Here is a 24,027-nt window from a genome sequence, read left to right as displayed (position 1 = left end):
AGTCAATCAGCACATACTGTACACGCTCTTCAAAATCAAGAGTAATCGTTTCTCTACGACACTAGACGAAAAAGAGCCTGTATCATCAGACATACATTGAAGGAGATGCGAGGCCAGCAGGGAAGCGGTGTTTTCTGTACAGCTCAACTTGCCCTCTAGCAGGTCTCGCTTCATCTGCAGGGAGAACAGGTACCTGGGGGGGAAACACACACACACACAGGGCTTTAGTTTATACGCTGCTTTTTCAATATGGACACCGGTGTGTTACACTGAAGTATACACCCTGGTGTACTAGAGAAATCGTGTTTCCATGTCTAGGACCAACAGGTAGTTGGGAAGGAAACAGAGGCAGTACTTTAGTGAAACAACAGAGGCAGTACTTTAGTGAAACAACAGAGGCAGGACTTTAGTGAAACAACAGAGGCAGGACTTTAGTGAAACAACAGAGGCAGGACTTTAGTGAAACAACAGAGGCAGGACTTTAGTGAAACAACAGAGGCAGGACTTTAGTGAAACAACAGAGGCAGGACTTTAGTGAAACAACAGAGGCAGGACTTTAGTGAAACAACAGAGGCAGGACTTTAGTGAAACAACAGAGGCAGGACTTTAGTTTATAGTGTACATCTGGTCATCGGCCTCTATAATAATAACGCCCGGTTAAGCTCGTCAACGACTGAACAATTAAAAAGCGTATGACAGCTGTCCTGTTCATGTTTATTGCGACTACGGCACAGAGGATGTCTCAAATGGCACCCTATTCCCTAAATAGTGCACTACTTTTGACCCAAATGGCACCCTATTCCCCATATAGTGCACTACTTTTGACCCAAATGGCACCCTATTCCCCATATAGTGCACTACTTTTGACCCAAATGGCACCCTATTCCCCATATAGTGCACTACTTTTGACCCAAATGGCACCCCATTCCCCATATAGTGCACTACTTTTGACCCAAATGGCACCCTATTCCCCATATAGTGCACTACTTTTGACCCAAATGGCACCCTATTCCCCATATAGTGCACTACTTTTGACCCAAATGGCACCCCATTCCCCATATAGTGCACTACTTTTGACCCAAATGGCACCCCATTCCCCATATAGTGCACTACTTTTGACCCAAATGGCACCCTATTCCCCATATAGTGTACCACAAGTAGTACACTAAATAAAAGTGCCATTTGAGACACAGGGAGCGTGAGGGACAATCAGACCTAGTGTACTCTTCCTGCAGCTGACCAGGGTCAGGGGGAAAGAACTTCACGGACAGCCTGAAGAGGGTGTTCATGGGTCCTGAAACAAACAAACAAACAACCAAGACGTTAAAAACTACACCTCACAATAAGTCCAGTTCTGTTGTGTTAGAAATGCTCCATGTCTATGTGAACTTACTCTTCACTTGTTTCACTACAAGCTTCGTGGGTTCCAACCAAACCTGGAAAAAAAAAAAGTTTAAAAATTACCGATAAGCCTTTATCTTTTTTTTTTAAAGAATGCTTGAGAGCTTAGGAAACATAGTCCTTCCTCTCTGCGCTGTTTGTGGCCTAGTGGGTCCAAGAGAAAGTACTGTCCAACAGTCATAATTCAGGCGTGATGGGACCACAGCTATGTAGATGGCTGCCTTGGTGACAGTGGTGGACGCTGTGAGTGACAGTTGAGGGGCGGGGTTCGGGAGTATTTGAGGGTTGGCTCCATAGCCACATTGCGGAGGCCACTCCCCCCCCACCCCTCTCCCTTCATCACATCCGGGACCTGATGGAGAGAGGAATGCACCTTCTATTCCTACACAGTTCACACCTCTATAGCAGTCCTCAGCTCCTCTCTATATGAAAGGGACACAGGACAGCAGGAGTCCAGTGTGGTTAAGACAACAGCCACCCGGGATAACCTTTGACCTTAGGTGAGGAGAGGACATCAGCAACATATCGGAAAGGATTCCAGTTGAAAGATCACTTAAATTGTGGAAGGTCAAAACCAGGGATGGGCAACTGGCAACTAGCCCCCTTTTTTGTGTACGCACAAACTCCGTCGGCGTCTGAACTTATTGTTGAGAGTTAGAATAGTGGAACACACGAGGTACAATTCAAAAAATAAAAATGTGGTCGTTATGTCACCGAGTCACTTAACTAGCCCGTTGTCTAGCACATTATTATTATTTTTTTTAGATTGGTAAATGAGTCTAGCGGCCAGCTATCTAAACTTGTAGTAAAAGCATGCACAAATGACCAACCAGGGTGGGGCCCGTTGCAAACATTTGCCTCCACCCTATAGCAAAATTGCAAGAAATGTGCTTTAAAACTTAAATTGTTTCTCTTCACGGTCACGGGGGGGGGGGGGGGGTGCGAGCTACTACGGCCATTCATGATGACTTTGTGGCCCCCACCCCCATCAAAGTTTTCCCATCCCTGGTCTAAACTATGGAGTATCCATCTCTACAGTTTCTACAGCACATCTTTGTCCTGGTGTTATTGATTCAGAGCGACTGCTATGGTCTCCATGACAATACTCCTTTCACAAATCTGACAGCAAAGATGTGTAACGGGTGATAAGGTTTTTATTTTTTATTATTATTAAAGAAGTTGGCTTTTAGATTGCCTTAACGGTGATCCGACTGAACAGCCGACCTCCCCTGGACAGACCACAGGATGGATCCAGTGAACCTCGCAGGCATCTGAAAACGTCCCTGAGTCTGTCTTCTTTGAACAAGGCATCCTACTGGTCTCCCATGTGTCTGAGATGCCTTTTCATACATCCTAACAGTCTCCCATATGTCCGAGATTCCTTTTCATACATCCTAACAGTCTCCCATATGTCCGAGATTCCTTTTCATACATCCTAACAGTCTCCCATGTGTCCGAGATTCCTTTTCATACATCCTAACAGTCTCCCATATGTCCGAGATTCCTTTTCATACATCCTAACAGTCTCCCATGTGTCTGAGATGCCTTTTCATACATCCTAACAGTCTCCCATATGTCTGAGATTCCTTTTCATACATCCTAACAGTCTCCCATATGTCCGAGATTCCTTTTCATACATCCTAACAGTCTCCCATATGTCTGAGATTCCTTTTCATACATCTTAATTAAGACAGGATTTTTTTTATACACCACATTCGGTCCATTTTTATGTACAGTACCAGTCAAAAGTTTGGACACACCTACTCATTAAATTTTTTTTTTTACTATGTTCTACATTGTAGAATAATAGTGAAGACATCAAAACGATGAAATAAAACATATGGAATCATGTAGTAACCAAAACCGTTTTAAATCAAAATATATTTTATTATTTGAGATTCCTCAGAGTAGCCACCCTTTTCCTTGATGACAGCTTTGCAAACTCTTGGCATTCTCTTAACCAGCTTCACCTGGAATGCTTATCCAACAGTCTTGAAGGAGTTGTCACATGCTGAGCACTTGTTTGCTGCTTTTCCTTCACTGTGGTCCGACTCATCCCAAACCATCTCAATTGGGTTGAGGTTGGGTGATTGGAGGCCAGGTCATCTGATGCAGCACTAAAACACTCCTTCTTGGTCAAATAGCCCTTACACAGCCTGGAGGTGTGTTGGGTCATTGTCCTGTTGAAAAACAAATGATAGTGGGACTAAGTACAAACCAGATGGGATAGAGTATCGCTGCAGAATGCTGTTGTAGCCATGCTAGTTAAGTGTGCCTTGAATTCTAAATTAATCACCGACAGTGTCACTAGCAAAGCACCCGCACACCATCACACCTCCTCCATGAACCACACATGCGGAGATCATCCTTTCACCAACTCTGCGTCTCACAAAGACACGGCGGTTGGAACCAAAAATCTCAAATTTGGACTCAGACCAAAAGGACAGATTTCCACCGGTCTAATGTCCAGTGCTCGTGTTTCTTGGCCAAAGCCAGTCTCTTCTTATTGGTGTCCTTCAGTAGTGGTTTCTTTGCAGCAATTTGACCACGAAGGCCTGATTCACGCAGTCTTCTCTGTACCGTTGATGTTGAGATGTGTCTGTTACTTGAACTCGGAAGAACTTATTTGAGCTGCAATTTCTGAGGCTGGTAACTCTGCAGCAGAGGTAACTCTGGGTCTTCCTTTCCTGTGGCAGTCCTCACATGAGCCAGTTTCATCATAGAGCTGGATGGTTTTTGCGACAGCACTTGAAGAAACATTCACGGTTCTAGAAATGTTCCCCAATGACTGACTTTCATGTCTTAAAGTAATGATGCACTGTCATTTCTTTGCTTATTCAAGCTGTTCTTGCCATAATATGGACTTGGTTGTTTACCAAATAGGGCTATATTCTGTGTACCACCCCTACCTTGTCACAACACAACTGACTGGCTCAAATGCATTAAGAAGGAAAGAAATTTCACAAATTAACAAGGCATTCCAGGTGACTACCTCATGAAGCTGGTTGAGAGAAAGCCAAAAGTGTGGAAAACTGTCATCTAGGCAAAGGGTTGCTACTATATTTTGATTTGTTTAACACTTGGGTTACTACATGATTCCATGCGTGTTATTTAATAGTTTGATGTCTTCACTATTATTCTACAATGTATAAAATAGTCACAAAAAAAAATTTAAAACCTGGAATGAGTAGGTGTGTACAAACTTGACTAGTACTGTATGTTTCAACAACATCCAGTTCTTAACATTTTATTTGGGTGCTTTACAAACAAGTTCGAACCAATACTCTGCAGAGCAAGGAGAAGCCATGGGTCTGAAGTCTAGAGAGCAGCTGAGAAAATACTGACTTTTAAAACTCCCAAGGATCCTCTAGGACTTTCCCTTCTGTAGAGAATAATCAAAACAGCTTATTTCCCAGTGATCTCATTTATCAAGTTCAAGAACAAGTCATAGTTAGTTCGAGTACCTACCCAGCTCATCTGCATGTTCTGGAACTCTAGGCCAAAGTAATCACTCTCCATTAGGTTGCTCCTCCGGAACACATCAGAGAGAAGAGTCTGTCCGTCAGCTCTGGACTACAGGAGACGGAGAGAACATCACCACTTTCTGTGAGAACAAAGATTTTATGACATGAACAATGCAGACTATCCCCGTCTAGATTTACAGCACCTTGTCTGAACACAAATACTGGTCAATTGTTCACAAGTCAGTGATTTAAAAAAAGAAATACAATGTCTAGTGGTTCTCCAATAACTAACCTGCACTCATAACATAACACACAAGTCAATCAAGGTAATTTAGTCTCAGTCTGAATATGACAAAGGGAGTCATTCAGGTTACATAACGTAATTTGCATTTGAGTCATAATCTGTTATAAGGCTTGAGAACACAGTTGAGGTGAGAGTCTGTCGGATAGCAGTACCAGTGGCCTGGCTGTCAGTCGGATAGCAGTACCAGTGGCCTGGCTGTCAGTCGGATAGCAGTACCAGTGGTCTGATAGCAGTACCAGTGGCCTGGCTGTCTGTCTGATAGCAGTACCAGTGGCCTGGCTGTCTGTCTGATAGCAGTACCAGTGGCCTGGCTGTCTGTCTGATAGCAGTACCAGTGGCCTGGCTGTCTGTCTGATAGCAGTACCAGTGGCCTGGCTGTCTGTCTGATAGCAGTACCAGTGGCCTGGCTGTCTGTCTGATAGCAGTACCAGTGGCCTGGCTGTCTGTCTGATAGCAGTACCAGTGGCCTGGCTGTCTGTCTGATAGCAGTACCAGTGGCCTGGCTGTCTGTCTGATAGCAGTACCAGTGGCCTGGCTGTCTGTCTGATAGCAGTACCAGTGGCCTGGCTGTCTGATAGCAGTACCAGTGGCCTGGCTGTCTGATAGCAGTACCAGTGGCCTGGCTGTCTGATAGCAGTACCAGTGACCTGGCTGTCTGATAGCAGTATCAGTGACCTGGCTGTCTGTCAGTCGGATAGCAGTACCAGTGGTCTGATAGCAGTACCAGTGGCCTGGCTGGCTGTCTGTCAGTCGGATAGCAGTACCAGTGGCCTGGCTGGCTGTCTGTCTGTCTGTCAGTCGGATAGCAGTACCAGTGGCCTGGCTGGCTGTCTGTCAGCTGGATAGCAGTACCAGTGGCCTGGCTGGCTGTCTGTCAGTCGGATAGCAGTACCAGTGGTCTGATAGCAGTACCAGTGACCTGGCTGTCAGTCGGATAGCAGTACCAGTGGCCTGGCTGGCTGTCTGTCAGTCGGATAGCAGTACCAGTGGCCTGGCTGTCTGTCAGCCGGATAGCAGTACCAGTGGCCTGGCTGTCTGTCAGCCGGATAGCAGTACCAGTGGCCTGACTGTCTGTCTGATAGCAGTACCAGTGGCCTGTACCAGTGGCCGCTGGCCATGGGAAGTCGTTCGCTTGAGCTGTGTGTCAACAAATAACAGGATTGGTGATCCTTTCTCGTCTAAGAATGCACAACCTAACTAAACAGGCCCTTCCCTGGACCTGAACCGGGTACTGTAAATTCACATGGGAGGGGAATGGAAAGGAACTCTCCCGTCCTCCAGTTTACCTTTGCAACACCGTTGGGTTTGTTTCCACTAAGTTCTTCACTAATTACTACGAACCAGGAATAGACTACAGCGGTATACTGGGGGTATTTTGAGCAGGAATGATACGAAGGTATGAAAATCTAGATACCGGCCAACCCTAACGAGGAACACACTGCAGTTGGGGTTTGGAATCCTAACCCGTGACTTCCATAGAAAATTATAGTGTGAGACATCTGGTTGCAATTTAAAATTGTATTTTTAAAAACCTTATAAAAAATTTAAAAAAAGTCTGGTTTGCATTGGCAACACTACCATTACATCTCTCTGTTTCCACAAAGACTAGGGAGATCATGTAAATAGCCTTAAAAATATGTCCTCCAGGGATAAAAAAAAAAAAAAAAAAAAAAACTTTTCCTGTTGAAAAGTTAAATCTCAAGTATAAATACAGTTAGAGTACGTCACACTTGTTCCAGAGGGTGTCTGCTGGTTTTCGCTTCTCCCTTGTACTTCATTGAGGAATTAAGGTCACTGATCAGTAAATTGAAAGGAGAAACCAAAACCCTGCAGACACTAGGCCCTCCATGGAATGAGTTTGACACTCCTGCACTAAAAGGGTGAGAAAAAAAAAAAAATGTCTTGAGCAAAATAGCGTTTTTTGTTGTTGTTGTTAAAGACAACTTGAAAGGAGTAGGACATTCAAGGATGGGAATCCGTGATGTCATCAGCCTCCCCCCTTGCTTGAGGAACAATAACAAACAAAAAGAAGAAAGCGCCCCCCCCCCCCCACCATGTCATGACTTACCTGGGCCACCTGTTGAGATGTGCCTTTTTTGTTAAGGAAATCAGGTGTTAAATAGAGGTGAAAAGGATGACCGAAGTGCCACTTTAAAGGCCTTTGTTTGGGGTTGATATGGTCTAAATCACACGCAGACAGATTCAGAATCATTCTTATAACGGTTGTTTAAAAATGTCTGCCAGATGTACAAAGCCAGTGATACACTATATAATTATATAAAGACTCATAATTTTTTATTTTTTTTTAAGGGAAATTTTGACTTCGTAACCGTTGACTGGGAGTTGATTTGACATTAACCCTATTCAAAAACAACAAGCCTTTCGTTACCCCACTTTGATAAATCTGAGGAGAAGAAAGAGATTTAACGTTACCCCACTTTGATAAATCTGAGGAGAAGTTTCCAGAATCCTGACCGCGTGTTAATCATGAACCTTTCTTAAAAAAGGAACGCTGAAGAAAAAGAGGAAACGAAAAGCTTATGAATGAAATCCTCTGGTCTCCTTTTCCTCCGGCTGCCTGGGACACTCAGCACCATCTCCCACAATCACAAGTGGAAGAGATAGTAAGGCGAGGTAGTAAGGAGAGGGGAATCCCCAAATGGCACCGATTCACTTTTGACCAGGGCCCATATGGCTCTGATCAAACACAGTGCACAATATAGGAAATAGGTGCCATTTGGGACTCAGAGGTAGAGTCAGAGGTAGAGTCAGAGGTAGAGTCAGAGGTAGAGTCAGAGGTAGTGTCAGAGGTAGGTGACATTTGTCACTGCTTAAAATTGCTCCCAGACGTCTTGAGGAAGGAAAAGGTAGACCACTGTACACAGCGTCTAGTTTGAAAACAAAAAAAGGGCCCAGTGAAGCAGCTGTGTACGCACGTACACCTCCACCTACATTCCTGCTGTGCCAAACACCTCATATCTAACGTAATGTCTGACCGGTTGGTGTGGTCACACAGCTTTCTCATAGGTCTAGGTGCATTTCTAACCTTGGCCTTAAAACACATTCCTTATAGACCAGCAGAGAGCCATGTCAAAAACATTCCTTATAGACGAGCAGAGAGCCATGTCAAACACATTCCTTATAGACCAGCAGAGAGCCATGTTAAACACATTCCTTATAGACGAGCAGAGAGCCATGTCAAACACATTCCTTATAGACCAGCAGAGAGCCATGTCAAAAACATTCCTTATAGACCAGCAGAGAGCCATGTCAAACACATTCCTTATAGACCAGCAGAGAGCCATGTCAAACACATTCCTTACAGACGAGCAGAGAGCCATGTTAAACACATTCCTTATAGACCAGCAGAGAGCCATGTCAAACACATTCCTTATAGACCAGCAGAGAGCCATGTCAAACACATTCCTTACAGACCAGTAGAGAGCCATGTTAAACACATTCCTTATAGACCAGCAGAGAGCCATGTCAAACACATTCCTTATAGACCAGCAGAGAGCCATGTCAAACACATTCCTTACAGACCAGTAGAGAGCCATGTCAAACACATTCCTTATAGACCAGCAGAGAGCCATGTCAAACACATTCCTTATAGACCAGCAGAGAGCCATGTCAAACACATTCCTTACAGACCAGTAGAGAGCCATGTCAAAAACATTCCTTATAGACGAGCAGAGAGCCATGTCAAACACATTCCTTATAGACCAGCAGAGAGCCATGTCAAACACATTCCTTATAGACCAGCAGAGAGCCATGTTAAACACATTCCTTATAGACCAGCAGAGAGCCATGTCAAACACATTCCTTATAGACCAGCAGAGAGCCATGTTACACATTCCTTATAGACCAGCAGAGAGCCATGTTAAACACATTCCTTATAGACGAGCAGAGAGCCATGTTAAACACATTCCTTATAGACCAGCAGAGAGCCATGTTAAACACATTCCTTATAGACGAGCAGAGAGCCATGTCAAACACATTCCTTATAGACCAGCAGAGAGCCATGTTAAACACATTCCTTATAGACCAGCAGAGAGCCATGTTAAACACATTCCTTATAGACCAGCATAGAGCCATGTCAAACACATTCCTTATAGACGAGCAGAGAGCCATGTCAAACACATTCCTTATAGACCAGCAGAGAGCCATGTCAAACACATTCCTTACAGACGAGCAGAGAGCCATGTCAAACACATTCCTTATAGACCTGCAGAGAGCCATGTTAAACACATTCCTTATAGACCAGCAGAGAGCCATGTCAAACACATTCCTTATAGACATGCAGAGAGCCATGTCAAACACATTCCTTATAGACCAGCAGAGAGCCATGATAAACACATTCCTTACAGACGAGCAGAGAGCCATGTCAAACACATTCCTTATAGACGAGCAGAGAGCCATGTCAAACACATTCCTTATAGACGAGCAGAGAGCCATGTCAAACACATTCCTTATAGACCAGCAGAGAGCCATGTTAAACACATTCCTTATAGACGAGCAGAGAGCCATGTCAAACACATTCCTTATAGACATGCAGAGAGCCATGTCAAACACATTCCTTACAGACGAGCAGAGAGCCATGTCAAACACATTCCTTATAGACGAGCAGAGAGCCATGTCAAACACATTCCTTATAGACAAGCAGAGAGCCATGTCAAACACATTCCTTATAGACAAGCAGAGAGCCATGTCAAACACATTCCTTATAGACCAGCAGAGAGCCATGTCAAACACATTCCTTATAGACCAGCAGAGAGCCATGTTAAACACATTCCTTACAGACGAGCAGAGAGCCATGTCAAACACATTCCTTACAGACGAGCAGAGAGCCATGTTAAACACATTCCTTATAGACAAGCAGAGAGCCATGTCAAACACATTCCTTATAGATGAGCAGAGAGCCATGTCAAACACATTCCTTATAGACATGGCTCTCTGCATGTGAAAGAGCCTGAAATCGGTTTAGAATCCAGCTTGAGGGAGAAGCAAGGTGAATACAATACTTCACAGGAGAATTTACACTCCAAACACATTTCCAAAACCGAGAATGTGTTGGCATTGAGCAACAACAAATTAGTGCACCTCTCTTGGCACTTGATTTTACACACAAAACAGATTGGCTTGTTTAAAATCACCTCGTACTAGCAGGGTTGTGTTGGGCCTTGTTGTATCTGCCTCAGTGAGAGGAGTCATTGTCTAGCTCCTAATATTAGTCAGAGATTTTCCCCACACAAAAAAAAAAAAAACACTAGTTATGGAGAGTTTTTACTGACTCAGATATTCGACACCCTCTACCGCTGAACTGGACATTTGGAGTGGTGATTTGTGATTGAGACTTGTAAAAATGTGTGCTTTAAAAAAAACTAACAATTGCAAGCCAAACAAATATGATTATTTCTTGATACATTTGAAACGAGGTCTAGTCGGGGCCCCACAACCGCGGACTAGATTGTGACCGACTCTCGCCGGAATGCATTGCTTGACTGTCGTGAGGGTGATAAGTAGGGTTGGGAATTGACAGGGACCTCGCGACATGGTATCGTGACGTCGATACCAATACGTATTGTGATTTGATGTCTCAAACATATTGCCCACCATGTCTGCTGCAGAGCGACAAGAGAGAAGGCCAATGAGAACATGGGTTTTGATCAGTCATGGAAATATAAGTGCTGAACACACATTGACTCACTATTTTTTTATTTATTAGATGGATTACAAGCTATAGGATGACAAATATGAATTTTGGCAGAGGTACAACTGACCAGCACAAGCTAATGCTACCTAGCAAAAATAAAATTTACAAAAATCGTCCAAAATAAATATTGCGATGTGAATGTATAGATTTTTCCCCCCCCCATCACTAGTGATGAGCACAATAGCACTTGTGAACTGCAGACTGCCCCCCACCCCCAACAAAAAAATATTAATTTTCAAGTTTGAGTGTTGAGCAGAGTTGTTTTGTTTCTACAAAGCTGTGTCCATCACAACATTCAACAACTCATTGTATTCATTCTTGCACTATGCGACCAATGATCATTTCTAAACATGTCTTTTTCGTCTATGCTGCCTACAGCACGATCTGTTTTCCTGCACGGCTACATGACAGACAGTAGTTGGTCGGAGGACGTCTCTGGAGCCACTGAGCCAGAGGAGAGTTTAGTAATCCTGCTGTAGGACTTCACTGGAGCCACTGAGCCAGAGGAGAGTGTAGTAATGCTGCTGTAGGACTTCTCTGGAGCCACTGAGCCGGAGGAGAGTGTAGTAATCCTGCAGTAGGACTTCACTGGAGCCACTGAGCCGGAGGAGAGTGTAGTAATGCTGCTGTAGGACTTCACTGGAGCCACTGAGCCGGAGGAGAGTGTAGTAATGCTGCTGTAGGACTTCACTGGAGCCACTGAGCCAGAGGAGAGTGTAGTAATCCTGCTGTAGGACTTCACTGGAGCCACTGAGCCAGAGGAGAGTGTAGTAATGCTGCTGTAGGACTTCACTGGAGCCACTGAGCCAGAGGAGTGTAGTAATGCTGCTGTAGGACTTCACTGGAGCAGCTGAGCTAGAGGAGAGTGTAGTAATCCTGCTGTAGGACTTCACTGGAGCCACTGAGCCGGAGGAGAGTGTAGTAATGCTGCTGTAGGACTTCACTGGAGCCACTGAGCCAGAGGAGAGTTAAGTAATGCTGCTGTAGGACTTCACTGGAGCCACTGAGCCAGAGGAGAGTGTAGTAATCCTGCTGTAGGACTTCACTGGAGCCACTGAGCCAGAGGAGAGTGTAGCAATGCTGCTGTAGGACTTCACTGGAGCCACTGAGCCAGAGGAGAGTGTAGTAATCCTGCTGTAGGACTTCACTGGAGCCACTGAGCCAGAGGAGAGTGTAGTAATGCTGCTGTAGGACTTCACTGGAGCCACTGAGCCGGAGGAGAGTGTAGTAATCCTGCAGTAGGACTTCACTGGAGCCACTGAGCCGGAGGAGAGTGTAGTAATGCTGCTGTAGGACTTCACTGGAGCCACTGAGCCAGAAGAGAGTGTAGTAATGCTGCTGTAGGACTTCACTGGAGCAGCTGAGCCAGAGGAGAGTGTAGTAATCCTGCTGTAGGACTTCACTGGAGCCACTGTGCCGGAGGAGAGTGTAGTAATGCTGCTGTAGGACTTCACTGGAGCCACTGAGCCAGAGGAGAGTTAAGTAATGCTGCTGTAGGACTTCACTGGAGCCACTGAGCCAGAGGAGAGTGTAGTAATCCTGCTGTAGGACTTCACTGGAGCCACTGAGCCAGAGGAGAGTGTAGTAATGCTGCAGTAGGACTTCACTGGAGCCACTGAGCCGGAGGAGAGTGTAGTAATGCTGCTGTAGGACTTCACTGGAGCCACTGAGCCGGAGGAGAGTGTAGTAATGCTGCTGTAGGACTTCACTGGAGCCACTGAGCAAGAGGAGAGTGTAGTAATGCTGCTGTAGGACTTCACTGGAGCCACTGAGCCAGAGGAGAGTGTAGTAATGCTGCTGTAGGACTTCACTGGAGCAGCTGAGCCAGAGGAGAGTGTAGTAATCCTGCTGTAGGACTTCACTGGAGCCACTGAGCCGGAGGAGAGTGTAGTAATGCTGCTGTAGGACTTCACTGGAGCCACTGAGCCAGAGGAGAGTTAAGTAATGCTGCTGTAGGACTTCACTGGAGCCACTGAGCCAGAGGAGAGTGTAGTAATCCTGCTGTAGGACTTCACTGGAGCCACTGAGCCAGAGGAGAGTGTAGTAATGCTGCTGTAGGACTTCACTGGAGCCACTGAGCAAGAGGAGAGTGTAGTAATCCTGCTGTAGGACTTCACTGCGGTCAGCAGGTCAAAACGAATTACTAAAATGAACGAGTCACTCACAACAACAAAACACGAAGCACGACTTGAGTCAGTAAAAAGAGTTGTACCAAATTAACAAAACCGTTTGTGAACTGCACATCACTAAAAAAAAAAAAAAAAAAAAAACAGCTTTAAACAACACGATCGTGTGGCCACTTTCACTACAGGAAGTCTCCAAACTGTCCTTTATAATTCATTAAATAATAGCAGTCTGAGTTTTGCTTTTTAATGTTGAAGTGGGCTACTACAACACTATATTTCCCTTTATTCCAGGGGTTCTGAAACTCCTGCAGTCTGGTGATCAATTAAAAAGGAAGGAGTATTACAAAATGTCAAATCTCACCTCATATATTGAGGAAGGAGTCCAATACTAAATCAACAATGTTTGCTGTAGGCCTAAACAGTACCGATACCAGCTGTGGGTGGGAACCGCCCTACGTATACGACCAGCTGGCCAAATACTGTCAGCCGATAACAGTGGGATGGTTAGCTAACTAGAGAGAGTTGGTCACCCGATAACAGTGTGATGGTTAGCTAACTAGAGAGAGTTTGTCAGTTGATAACAGTGTGATGGTTAGCTAACTAGAGAGAGTGTGTTTGTCAGCAGATAACAGTGGGGAAGGTTAGCTAACTAGAGAGAGTGTGTTTGTCAGCCGATAACAGTGGGATGGTTAGCTAACTAGAGAGAGTGTGTTTGTCAGCCGATAACAGTGGGATGGTTAGCTAACTAGAGAGATTGTGTTTGTCAGCCGATAACAGTGGGATGGTTAGCTAACTAGAGAGAGTGTGTTTGTCAGCAGATAACAGTGGGATGGTTAGCTAACTAGAGAGAGTGTGTTTGTCAGCCGATAACAGTGGGATGGTTAGCTAACTAGAGAGTTGGTCAGCAGATAACAGTGGGATGGTTAGCTAACTAGAGAGAGTGTGTTTGTCAGTTGATAACAGTGGGATGGTTAGCTAACTAGAGAGAGTGTGTTTGTCAGCAGATAAAGTGTGATAATTAGCTAACTAGAGAGAGTGTGTTTGTCAGTTGATAACAGTGGGATGGTTAGCTAACTAGAGAGAGTGTGTTTGTCAGCCGATAACAGTGGGATGGTTAGCTAACTAGAGAGTTGGTCAGCAGATAACAGTGGGATGGTTAGCTAACTAGAGAGAGTGTGTTTGTCAGCAGATAACAGTGGGATGGTTAGCTAACTAGAGAGAGAGTGTGTTTGTCAGCCGATAACAGTGGGGATGGTTAGCTAACTAGAGAGAGTGTGTGTTTGTCAGATGATAACAGTGGGATGGTTAGCTAACTAGAGAGTGTGTGTGTTTGTCAGCCGATAACAGTGGGATGGTTAGCTAACTAGAGAGAGTGTGTGCCAGCAGATAACAGTGGGATGGTTAGCTAACTAGAGAGAGTGTGTTTGTCAGCCGATAACAGTGGGATGGTTAGCTAACTAGAGAGCGTGTGTTTGTCAGCAGATAACAGTGGGATGGTTAGCTAACTAGAGAGAGTGTGTTTGTCAGCAGATAACAGTGGGATGGTTAGCTAACTAGAGAGAGAGTGTGTTTGTCAGCCGATAACAGTGGGGATGGTTAGCTAACTAGAGAGAGTGTGTGTTTGTCAGATGATAACAGTGGGATGGTTAGCTAACTAGAGAGTGTGTGTGTTTGTCAGCCGATAACAGTGGGATGGTTAGCTAACTAGAGAGAGTGTGTGCCAGCAGATAACAGTGGGATGGTTAGCTAACTAGAGAGAGTGTGTTTGTCAGCCGATAACAGTGGGATGGTTAGCTAACTAGAGAGCGTGTGTTTGTCAGCAGATAACATTGGGATGGTTAGCTAACTAGAGAGTGTGTTTGTCAGCCGATAACAGTGGGATGGTTAGCTAACTAGAGAGTTGGTCAGCAGATAACAGTGGGATGGTTAGCTAACTAGAGAGAGTGTGTTTGTCAGTTGATAACAGTGGGATGGTTAGCTAACTAGAGAGTGTGTTTGTCAGCCGATAACAGTGGGATGGTTAGCTAACTAGAGAGTTGGTCAGCAGATAACAGTGGGATGGTTAGCTAACTAGAGAGAGTGTGTTTGTCAGTTGATAACAGTGGGATGGTTAGCTAACTAGAGAGTGTGTGTTTGTCAGCCGATAACAGTGTGATGGTTAGCTAACTAGAGAGTGTGTGTTTGTCAGTTGATAACAGTGGGATGGTTAGCTAACTAGAGAGAGAGTGTGTTTGTCAGTTGATAACAGTGGGATGGTTAGCTAACTAGCGCTAATCAGGATCAGGGGAAGAGATTAGATTTACCTGCCTGCCTTCCCTAACCGTTCTGTTCCACTCTGCTGGCCTCCCCAAATATTACTACATGTAATGACACTGTCAGGACCTCAAGGGGTCCTTTTGGTTTTTTGCTCGATCACTACACAGCTGATTCAAATGATCCAAAGATTGATGGTTAGTTGATTATATGAAATCAGCTGTGTAGTGTTAGGGCAAAAACCAAAATGCTCACCCCTATGGGACACCCTGACCTAACTACTCCAAAGCTGGATGGTTGGTCATTGATAGTGTTACAAAGCTATACATAACTAATTTATAAGATATAAATCACAATTATTTTACTGATAATCGTAAGAAAGGAGATTCCTCATCTAGGGACTACTTTGGATTCTGCCTGCGCTCTCTTCCTGTGAGACTTGGTATGGTTTTGTAAATAAAACTCCCAGAAGGCATTCAGCTGTTGGTACTCTAGTAGCTTGTTTGTTTATTATTTGTAAATCATCATAACCTTTATTAAAGAAATGTCGGACTGAGGGAGAAGACCGTTTTTATTCAGAGATATATTTATTATTAGAGACGGAATTAACGAGCACGGAGGGAGGCTGAATCAGAGGAGCCGGTAGACGAGCTACCAGGAGCGGCGGCCATGTCTGGGAGGGGAAGTGATGGCGCAACTGTGGGAAATGGCAACCATTTCAAAAACATGTTTTCGTGCTGCACAGAGTGGGACTTGTGACTGCCATCGATCGGAGGGCTTGATATCTACAGTGAAGAAAGCAGCTCACCCAGAGACTAAACAATCCCAGAGAACATTTCTCCCGCTCATCAATCCTGGAGTTAAAACACATTCGTCCATGTCCCCAATATAAACTGCAAGAAGCAGTCCATATCGGCTGGACAGAATGGACCGCTGTTTGTTGAGTAAGTGGCTGTTTGTCCCAGAACACAGTAACAAATAAAACATCTGTTCCCAGTCAATACAGGCTGACTGCAGAAAGACTGCTGTTGGAGTGGGCAGTGAAGGGAGATGGATAAGGACGAGGGAACAGAAGAGTCTTGCCTTCATGTGTCGTTTGTGCCACTAATATCCCTCTCGCCGACAGGAGTCTACATGGTAATCAAGGAGGCAGAGGATGCAATGGGCCGCTTGTAATTACACAACGGTGACTTAGCTTCACAGTCAGACATTGATGTAATAAATACCATTAGAGACAGTACCATCTGTTTGTTACCATCTGCTACTAGTGATTCATTAGTGTGCCACATGGTAGTACCATCTGTTTGTTACCATCTGCTACTAGTGATTCATTACAGTGTGCCACATGGTAGTACCATCTGTTTGTTACCATCTGCTACTAGTGATTCATTAGTGTGCCACATGGTAGTACCATCTGTTTGTTACCATCTGCTACTAGTGATTCATTAGTGTGCCACATGGTAGTACCATCTGTTTGTTACCATCTGCTACTAGTGATTCATTACAGTATGCCACATGGTAGTACCATCTGTTTGTTACCATCTGCTACTAGTGATTCATTAGTGTGCCACATGGTAGTACCATCTGTTTGTTACCATCTGCTACTAGTGATTCATTAGTATGCCACATGGTAGTACCATCTGTTACCATCTGCTACTAGTGATTCATTACAGTATGCCACATGGTAGTACCATCTGTTTGGTACCATCTGTTTGTTACCATCTGCTACTAGTGATTCATTAGTGTGCCACATGGTAGTACCATCTGTTTGTTACCATCTGCTACTAGTGATTCATTACAGTATGCCACATGGTAGTACCATCTGTTCGTTACCATCTGCTACTAGTGATTCATTACAGTATGCCACATGCTAGTGTATTGTATTAGATCAGCAACATGTGAATACAACAACAGATCAATAACATTCTGAATACTGAAGGTCAATATAACAGATCGATAACATTCTGAATACTGAAGGTCAATATAACAGATCTCAATAACATTCTGAAGGTCAATATAACAGATCTCAATAACATTCTGAAGGTCAATATAACAGATCTCAATAACATTCTGAATACTGAAGGTCAATATAACAGATATCAATAACATTCTGAATACTGAAGGTCAATATAACAGATCTCAATAACATTCTGAATACTGAAGGTCAATATAACAGATCTCAATAACATTCTGAATACTGAAGGTCAATATAACAGATCTCAATAACATTCTGAATCCTGAAGGTCAATATAACAGATCGATAACATTCTGAATACTGAAGGTCAATATAACAGATCTCGATAACATTCTGAATACTGAAGGTCAATATACCAGATTGGTAAAAGCCAATAAAAAAACAGCATAGACCAACAGTATGTAACGACACGATCATCCATGAACCGGAAAAGACCATTTACATGATCAATGCCCGTAAATGTACCATAGACAAGACAGTGTGATAATAACCAGAGGCTAACGACTGATGTCACATGACCGTAAATGTCCCATAGACAAGACAGTGTGATAATAACCAGAGGCTAACGACTGATGTCACATGACCGTAAATGTCCCATAGACAAGACAGTGTGATAATAACCAGAAGCTAACGACTGATGTCCCATGACCGTAAATGTCCCATAGACAAGACAGTGTGATAATAACCAGAAGCTAACGACTGATGTCCCATGAGTGTTTCTATTAGGTAGGTAGTAGGACCATGTTCATGGATAGTGGGTGAGTTAGGGGTGTCAGAAACCCCCCCCCCCCCAAGTGTCCTTGAACCATGTCACTGCAGACCTCCTTGCTAAGTTTTTGCGACAGGGGTGAAGTTGGCTGCCAGACGACCACCTCTTCCACAGGATTTTGGGCTCCCAGTATTTGTCCAAGCAGAGTACTCTCCATCAGGTCATTCCTATATCTTTAAGTGGTGGGCTGATATGCTGGCCACACAATCCACTGTTTTTCTTGGTTTTGGGTAAACAACATTGACATCTTTTGAGTGGCTCAAATGAGGAAAGAGAAGAAACCAGTGAATACAATCTAAAACACAAGGACATTACATACGAGATTATTTCCTCTGAAAAATAAGAACATAAGTTGTACTCCGTTATTCTTCGTCTTTGAGAGGAGGGCATTCACACACAGATGCTGCAGATGACACGGACAGCCCATCACATTATCATGAGAACAGCTAGCTACTATTAAATCAAAATGTTAGATAATCGTAACACTTAACCCCACTCGGCTTTGTTCGATGTGCGTAGAACGCCACTGGGGGAGACCACTGTATCCCGGGGGGGGGGAATACAGTGGGGGGGAACGCGGCTGGGGGGGACCACTATCCCTGGGGAGTGGGGGGGGGGGAATACAGTGGGGGGGGTCTTTTATCGCTCGTCAGTTCCATCCTCTTAAAATAATTCCCCGGTAAAAATAAATAAAATAGTGTCGCAAACTAGCTAAATGTTACTAGCTCTGAGGAGCGCAATGGCAGTCTGTTGGATGTCCTCTTCCCACACTTAGCTTACTTGATATCTAGCAAACACGTTCATAACTGCCGCTGTCCCGATGTCTCAGCAAACCAGCTGTGTTGACAGTCATGCTGCAGGCTATCCTTGCGCCCACCGTCACAGCGGATGAATGAAATGCATAGTTCGGAGGAAAAAATTATTTTTTTAAAAAATTAATAAATAAAAAAAAAATTAAAAAATAAAAATTAAAAAAAAATTGATTTTCAAAACTACTAACGTTGAAATCAAATTATGATTTAATATATACTTGGAGTACAAAGTGGGGGATGAGGAGGAGGTATCCATGAGTTCGTCTTTCTCTGGGCAATTAGGAAATTACCCCAAATCCCAATGTACAAAAGTATCCCTTTAATCCTGACATTGTGATATCCCTGTTCTGAAAACCACATGTCAAGCATGTGGGACGGTGCTAGCTCAGCATGCAGGACGGGAGGGACAGGGAGGTGGGGTAGACGGGGCTAGGTCAGCATGTGGGACGGGAGGGACAGGGAGGTGGGGTAGACGGGGCTAGCTCAGCATGCAGGACGGGAGGGACAGGGAGGTGGGGTAGACGGGGCTAGCTCAGCATGTGGGACGGGAGGGACAGGGAGGTGGGGTAGACGGTGCTAGCTCAGCATGCAGGACGGGAGGGACAGGGAGGTGGGGTAGACGGGGCTAGCTCAACATGCAGGACAGGAGGGACAGGGAGGGACAGGGAGGTGGGGTAGACGGGGCTAGCTCAGCATGTGGGACGGGAGGGACAGGGAGGTGGGGTAGACGGGGCTAGCTTAGCATGCGGGACGGGAGGGACAGGGAGGTGGGGTGGACGGGGAGGTGGGGTAGACAAGGAGGTGGGGTAGACGGGGCTAGCTCAGCATGCAGGACAGGGAGGGACAGGGAGGTGGGGTAGACAGGGCTAGCTCAGCATGCGGGACGGGGAGGGACAGGGAGGTGGGGTAGACAGGGCTAGCTCAGCATGCGGGACGGGGAGGTGGGGTAGACAGGGCTAGCTTAGCATGTGGGACGGGAGGGACAGGGAGGTGGGGTAGACAGGGCTAGCTTAGCATGCTGGACTGGAGAGGGGAGGTGGGGTAGACGGGGCTAGCTTAGCATGCGGGACGGGAGGGACAGGGAGGTGGGGTAGACGGGGCTAGGTCAGCATGTGGGACGGGAGGGACAGGGAGGTGGGGTAGACGGTGCTAGCTCAGCATGCAGGACGGGAGGGACAGGGAGGTGGGGTAGACGGGGCTAGCTCAGCATGCATGACGGGAGGGACAGGGAGGGACAGGGAGGTGGGGTAGACGGGGCTAGCTCAGCATGTGGGACGGGAGGGACAGGGAGGTGGGGTAGACGGGGCTAGCTTAGCATGTGGGACGGGAGGGACAGGGAGGTGGGGTAGACGGTGCTAGCTCAGCATGCGGGACGGGAGGGACAGGGAGGTGGGGTAGACGGGGCTAGCTCAACATGCAGGACGGGAGGGACAGGGAAGGACAGGGAGGTGGGGTAGACGGGGCTAGCTCAGCATGTGGGACGGGAGGGACAGGGAGGTGGGGTAGACGGGGCTAGCTTAGCATGCGGGACAGGGAGGTGGGGTGGACGGGGAGGTGGGATAGACAGGGCTAGCTTAGCATGCTGGACTGGAGAGGGGAGGTGGGGTAGACAGGGCTAGCTTAGCATGCGGGACGGGAGGGACAGGGAGGTGGGGTAGACGGGGCTAGCTTAGCATGCTGGACCGGAGAGGGGAGGTGGGGTAGACGGGGCTAGCTTAGCATGCGGGACGGGAGGGACAGGGAGGTGGGGTAGACAAGGAGGTGGAGTAGACGGGGCTAGCTCAGCATGCAGGACGGGAGGGACAGGGAGGTGGGGTAAACGGGGCTAGCTCAGCATGCAGGACGGGAGGGACAAGGAGGTGGGCTAGACGGGGCTAGCTCAGCATGTGGGACGGGAGGGACAGGGAAATGGGGTAGACGGGGCTAGCTTAGCATGCTGGACTGGAGAGGGGAGGTGGGGTAGACGGGGCTAGCTTAGCATGCGGGACGGGAGGGACAGGGAGGTGGGGTAGACGGGGCTAGCTTAGCATGCGGGACGGGAGGGACAGGGAGGTGGGGTAGACAAGGAGGTGGGGTAGACGGGGCTAGCTCAGCATGCAGGACAGGGAGGGACAGGGAGGTGGGGTAGACAGGGCTAGATCAGCATGCTGGACGGGGAGGGACAGGGAGGTGGGGTAGACAGGGCTAGCTCAGCATGCGGGACGGGGAGGGACAGGGAGGTGGGGTAGACGGGGCTAGCTCAGCATGTGGGACAGGGAGGGACAGGGAGGTGGGGTAGACAGGGCTAGCTTAGCATGCTGGACTGGAGAGGGGAGGTGGGGTAGACGGGGCTAGCTTAGCATGCGGGACAGGGAGGTGGGGTAGACAAGGAGGTGGGGTAGACAGGGCTAGCTCAGCATGCAGGACGGGAGGGACAGGGAGGTGGGGTAGATGGGGCTAGCTCAGCATGTGGGATGGGAGGGACAGGGAGGTGGGGTAGACAGGGCTAGCTCAGCATGTGGGACGGGAGGGACAGGGAGGTGGGGTAGACGGGGCTAGCTCAGCATGTGGGACAGGGAGGGACAGGGAGGTGGGGTAGACGGGGCTAGCTCAGCATGCGCGACAGGGAGCTTGTCATGCCAGGGGAAGGTTCCATAAAATTCAGAGCTTCGATTGCATCACCCTTCAGCAGTTCATGATTAAGCAAAACATGGGTGAACTGAACTCAAATAAAAATTGGAACAAAACAGATTAAACAACTCAAGCAGAATCTTCATGTGACTCACAATACGTGCTTTTATATACTATGAGTTCCACTTTCTACCAACACATACTGCATGTCCTAAATAAACTTCTGCTGGTTTCACAAAACAAGAAACTCATGAAATCAATACTGGAACACTGGAACAGCCTCTCCTCTCCGGGCTGAGACTGTCACTGAACGGGTTAAATGTTTAAATTATCAGTTGTTGAAATTCCTTGGCAACAAGTCCTGTGGGGCTTCTCTAAGCAGCTTCACTCTTGAGTTCATCCCCTCCCCCCCCCTTCCTCTATGGCCCCAAACTCAGACACAACTGGTCTTTAAAAAAAAAAAACACAAGCTGCCCCTCTCTCCTCCCCCTCCTCTGAGTCCCCCACTTGGATGTCAACCTCACTATTTATGTACTTGTTTGCTAACGTTGAGCTAGTCCGTCTACCCCACCTCCCTGTCCCTCCCGTCCCAGTTGCTGAGCTAGTCCCGTCTACCCCACCTCCCTGTCCCAGTTGCTGAGCTAGCCCCGTCTACCCCACCTCCCTGTCCCTCCCGTCCCAGTTGCTGAGCTAGCCCCGTCTACCCCACCTCCCTGTCCCTCCCGTCCCAGTTGCTGAGCTAGCCCCGTCTACCCCACCTCCCTGTCCCTCCCGTCCCAGTTGCTGAGCTAGCCCCGTCTACCCCACCTCCCTGTCCCTCCCGTCCCAGTTGCTGAGCTAGCCCCGTCTACCCCACCTCCCTGTCCCTCCCGTCCCAGTTGCTGAGCTAGCCCCGTCAACCCCACCTCCCTGTCCGTCCCAGTTGCTGAGCTAGTCCCGTCTACCCCACCTCCCTGTCCCTCTCCAGTCCCAGTTGCTGAGCTAGCCCGTCTACCCCACCTCCCTGTGCCGCATGCTGTGCTAGCCAGTCTACCCCACCTCCTGGTTCCTCCAGTCCCGCATGCTGAGCTAGCCCGTCTACCCCACCTCCTGGTTCCTCCAGTCCCGCATGCTGAGCTAGCCCGTCTACCCCACCACCTGGTTCCTCCAGTCCCGCATGCTGAGCTAGCCCCGTCTACCCCACCTCCCGTCTCCCGCATTCTCACACCGCTTGGTTCCACAGCCCACCCCTTCGCCCCCTACTTGCATGGTGAGTTGGAGTAGAGAGCTGAGAAGTGGAGGTCAGTAAAGAGAGGGGCTGGCTTGATAAAAGAACCCTGTGTTCCCTGCCCTGCCTTCCTGGCCAGACACCACAAGGATGGGCTTTCTCCTGTTGCTCTAGGTGTAGGAGGGGCCTGGAGCCCTGGACAAGAACCACACAGGCTAATGTGTGACTGTGCTGACATTGACCATACCAGCTACCTGCAGCTGTGGACCAGACCAGAGGCAGTACTCAGAACATCAAAGCCCTGGTTGGATTTGTAGCCCTGGTTGGATTTGTGGAGGATGACAGTTTGTTGAAGGGCACAGCAATTTGAAACATCAAACACTGCAATTTAGTATCTATTTATGCACAAAGTCCACATGGGAAAATTTCAAGCAAGATTAAAATTACAAGCCATAGTAGCTATAAAGAGTAGAGTATTAAAGCAGTGTTCATCATATCCTCATCGGTAATGTTTAAATTGGCAACAACAAAAAAAAAGCACAAATCTAGATTTATATTCATAGTCAACGAGGAAATACATGGTGTATATACCTACTTTCTGATGAATCATTACTCCAAATACACTTCTAGAAACATGGAATTATGCATTTTTCTACTACAAAACACATTAGCCAGCTATCTTAAATGAAAGTCAATGGCACGTTAGGAAACTACAAGTTTAGAAGAATGAACTCCACTTTTAGAGAGTGACATTCTGTCTTCGAGAGCTCCATTAGTATCCCACCCCATGTCACTGAGCAGATAGAGAGGTGGGTGGAGGGGGGGATACCCAATTGTTATACTTGAGTAAAGATACCTTAATAGAAAATGGCTCAAGTAAGTCAAAATACTTGACTAATAGTATTTGGTTTGAAATAGTATCAAAAGAAAATTCATATGTAATAGCTAGAATATACTAAAGTATCAGAAGTAAAAAATAATTTTAAATTCCTTATATTACGCAAACAAGACCCCCACCCCATTTACAGATAGCCAGGGGAACACTACCGACACTCAGACATCATTGACAAAAAAAAGCATTGTGTGTAGTGAGTCCACCACATCAGAGGCAGTAGGGATGTTCTCTTGATAAGTGTGTGAATCAGACCGTTTCCCTGTCCTGCTAAGCATTCAAAATGTAAAGTACTTTTGAGTGTCAGGGGAAAATGTATGGAGTAAAAAGTACATCATTTTCTTTAGGAATGTAGTGAAGTAAAAAGTAGTATTATATTTATAATAGTTCTGTTTTATAAACATTTAACAACATCTTCATTGCAGTTGTTTATAAAAGATTCTCTAGGTTGAATCATGTGATCTCGCCCCGGCGGCGTTGCGGCTGGGATCTCGCCCCGGC

At 46.5% G+C, this 24,027-nt stretch overlaps 1 protein-coding gene across 5 annotated transcripts in view; it reads right to left on the bottom strand.

The window, feature by feature from the left end:
- Nucleotides 1–24,027, bottom strand: part of farp2 (FERM, RhoGEF and pleckstrin domain protein 2) — a 96,419-nt gene that overhangs the window by 60,167 nt on the left and 12,225 nt on the right. For all 5 annotated transcript variants that reach the window (XR_005051920.1, XR_005051919.1, XM_036978910.1 and 2 more), the window contains exons 3-6: nt 4,870–4,974; nt 1,394–1,436; nt 1,216–1,294; nt 96–193 (exon numbers count right to left, since the gene is read on the bottom strand). Coding sequence is in view for 3 of the 5 variants with exons in the window: in XM_036978910.1 (XP_036834805.1) it covers nt 96–193; nt 1,216–1,294; nt 1,394–1,436; nt 4,870–4,974 (325 nt within the window). In the remaining 2 variants the exon portion in view is untranslated. The remainder of the gene's footprint in view (nt 1–95; nt 194–1,215; nt 1,295–1,393; nt 1,437–4,869; nt 4,975–24,027) is intronic.

This window comes from Oncorhynchus mykiss, chromosome 5 (assembly GCF_013265735.2).
Source record: "Oncorhynchus mykiss isolate Arlee chromosome 5, USDA_OmykA_1.1, whole genome shotgun sequence".
Classification (NCBI taxonomy): Eukaryota; Metazoa; Chordata; class Actinopteri; order Salmoniformes; family Salmonidae; genus Oncorhynchus; species Oncorhynchus mykiss.
This window is presented reverse-complemented; position numbering and strand designations above follow the sequence as displayed.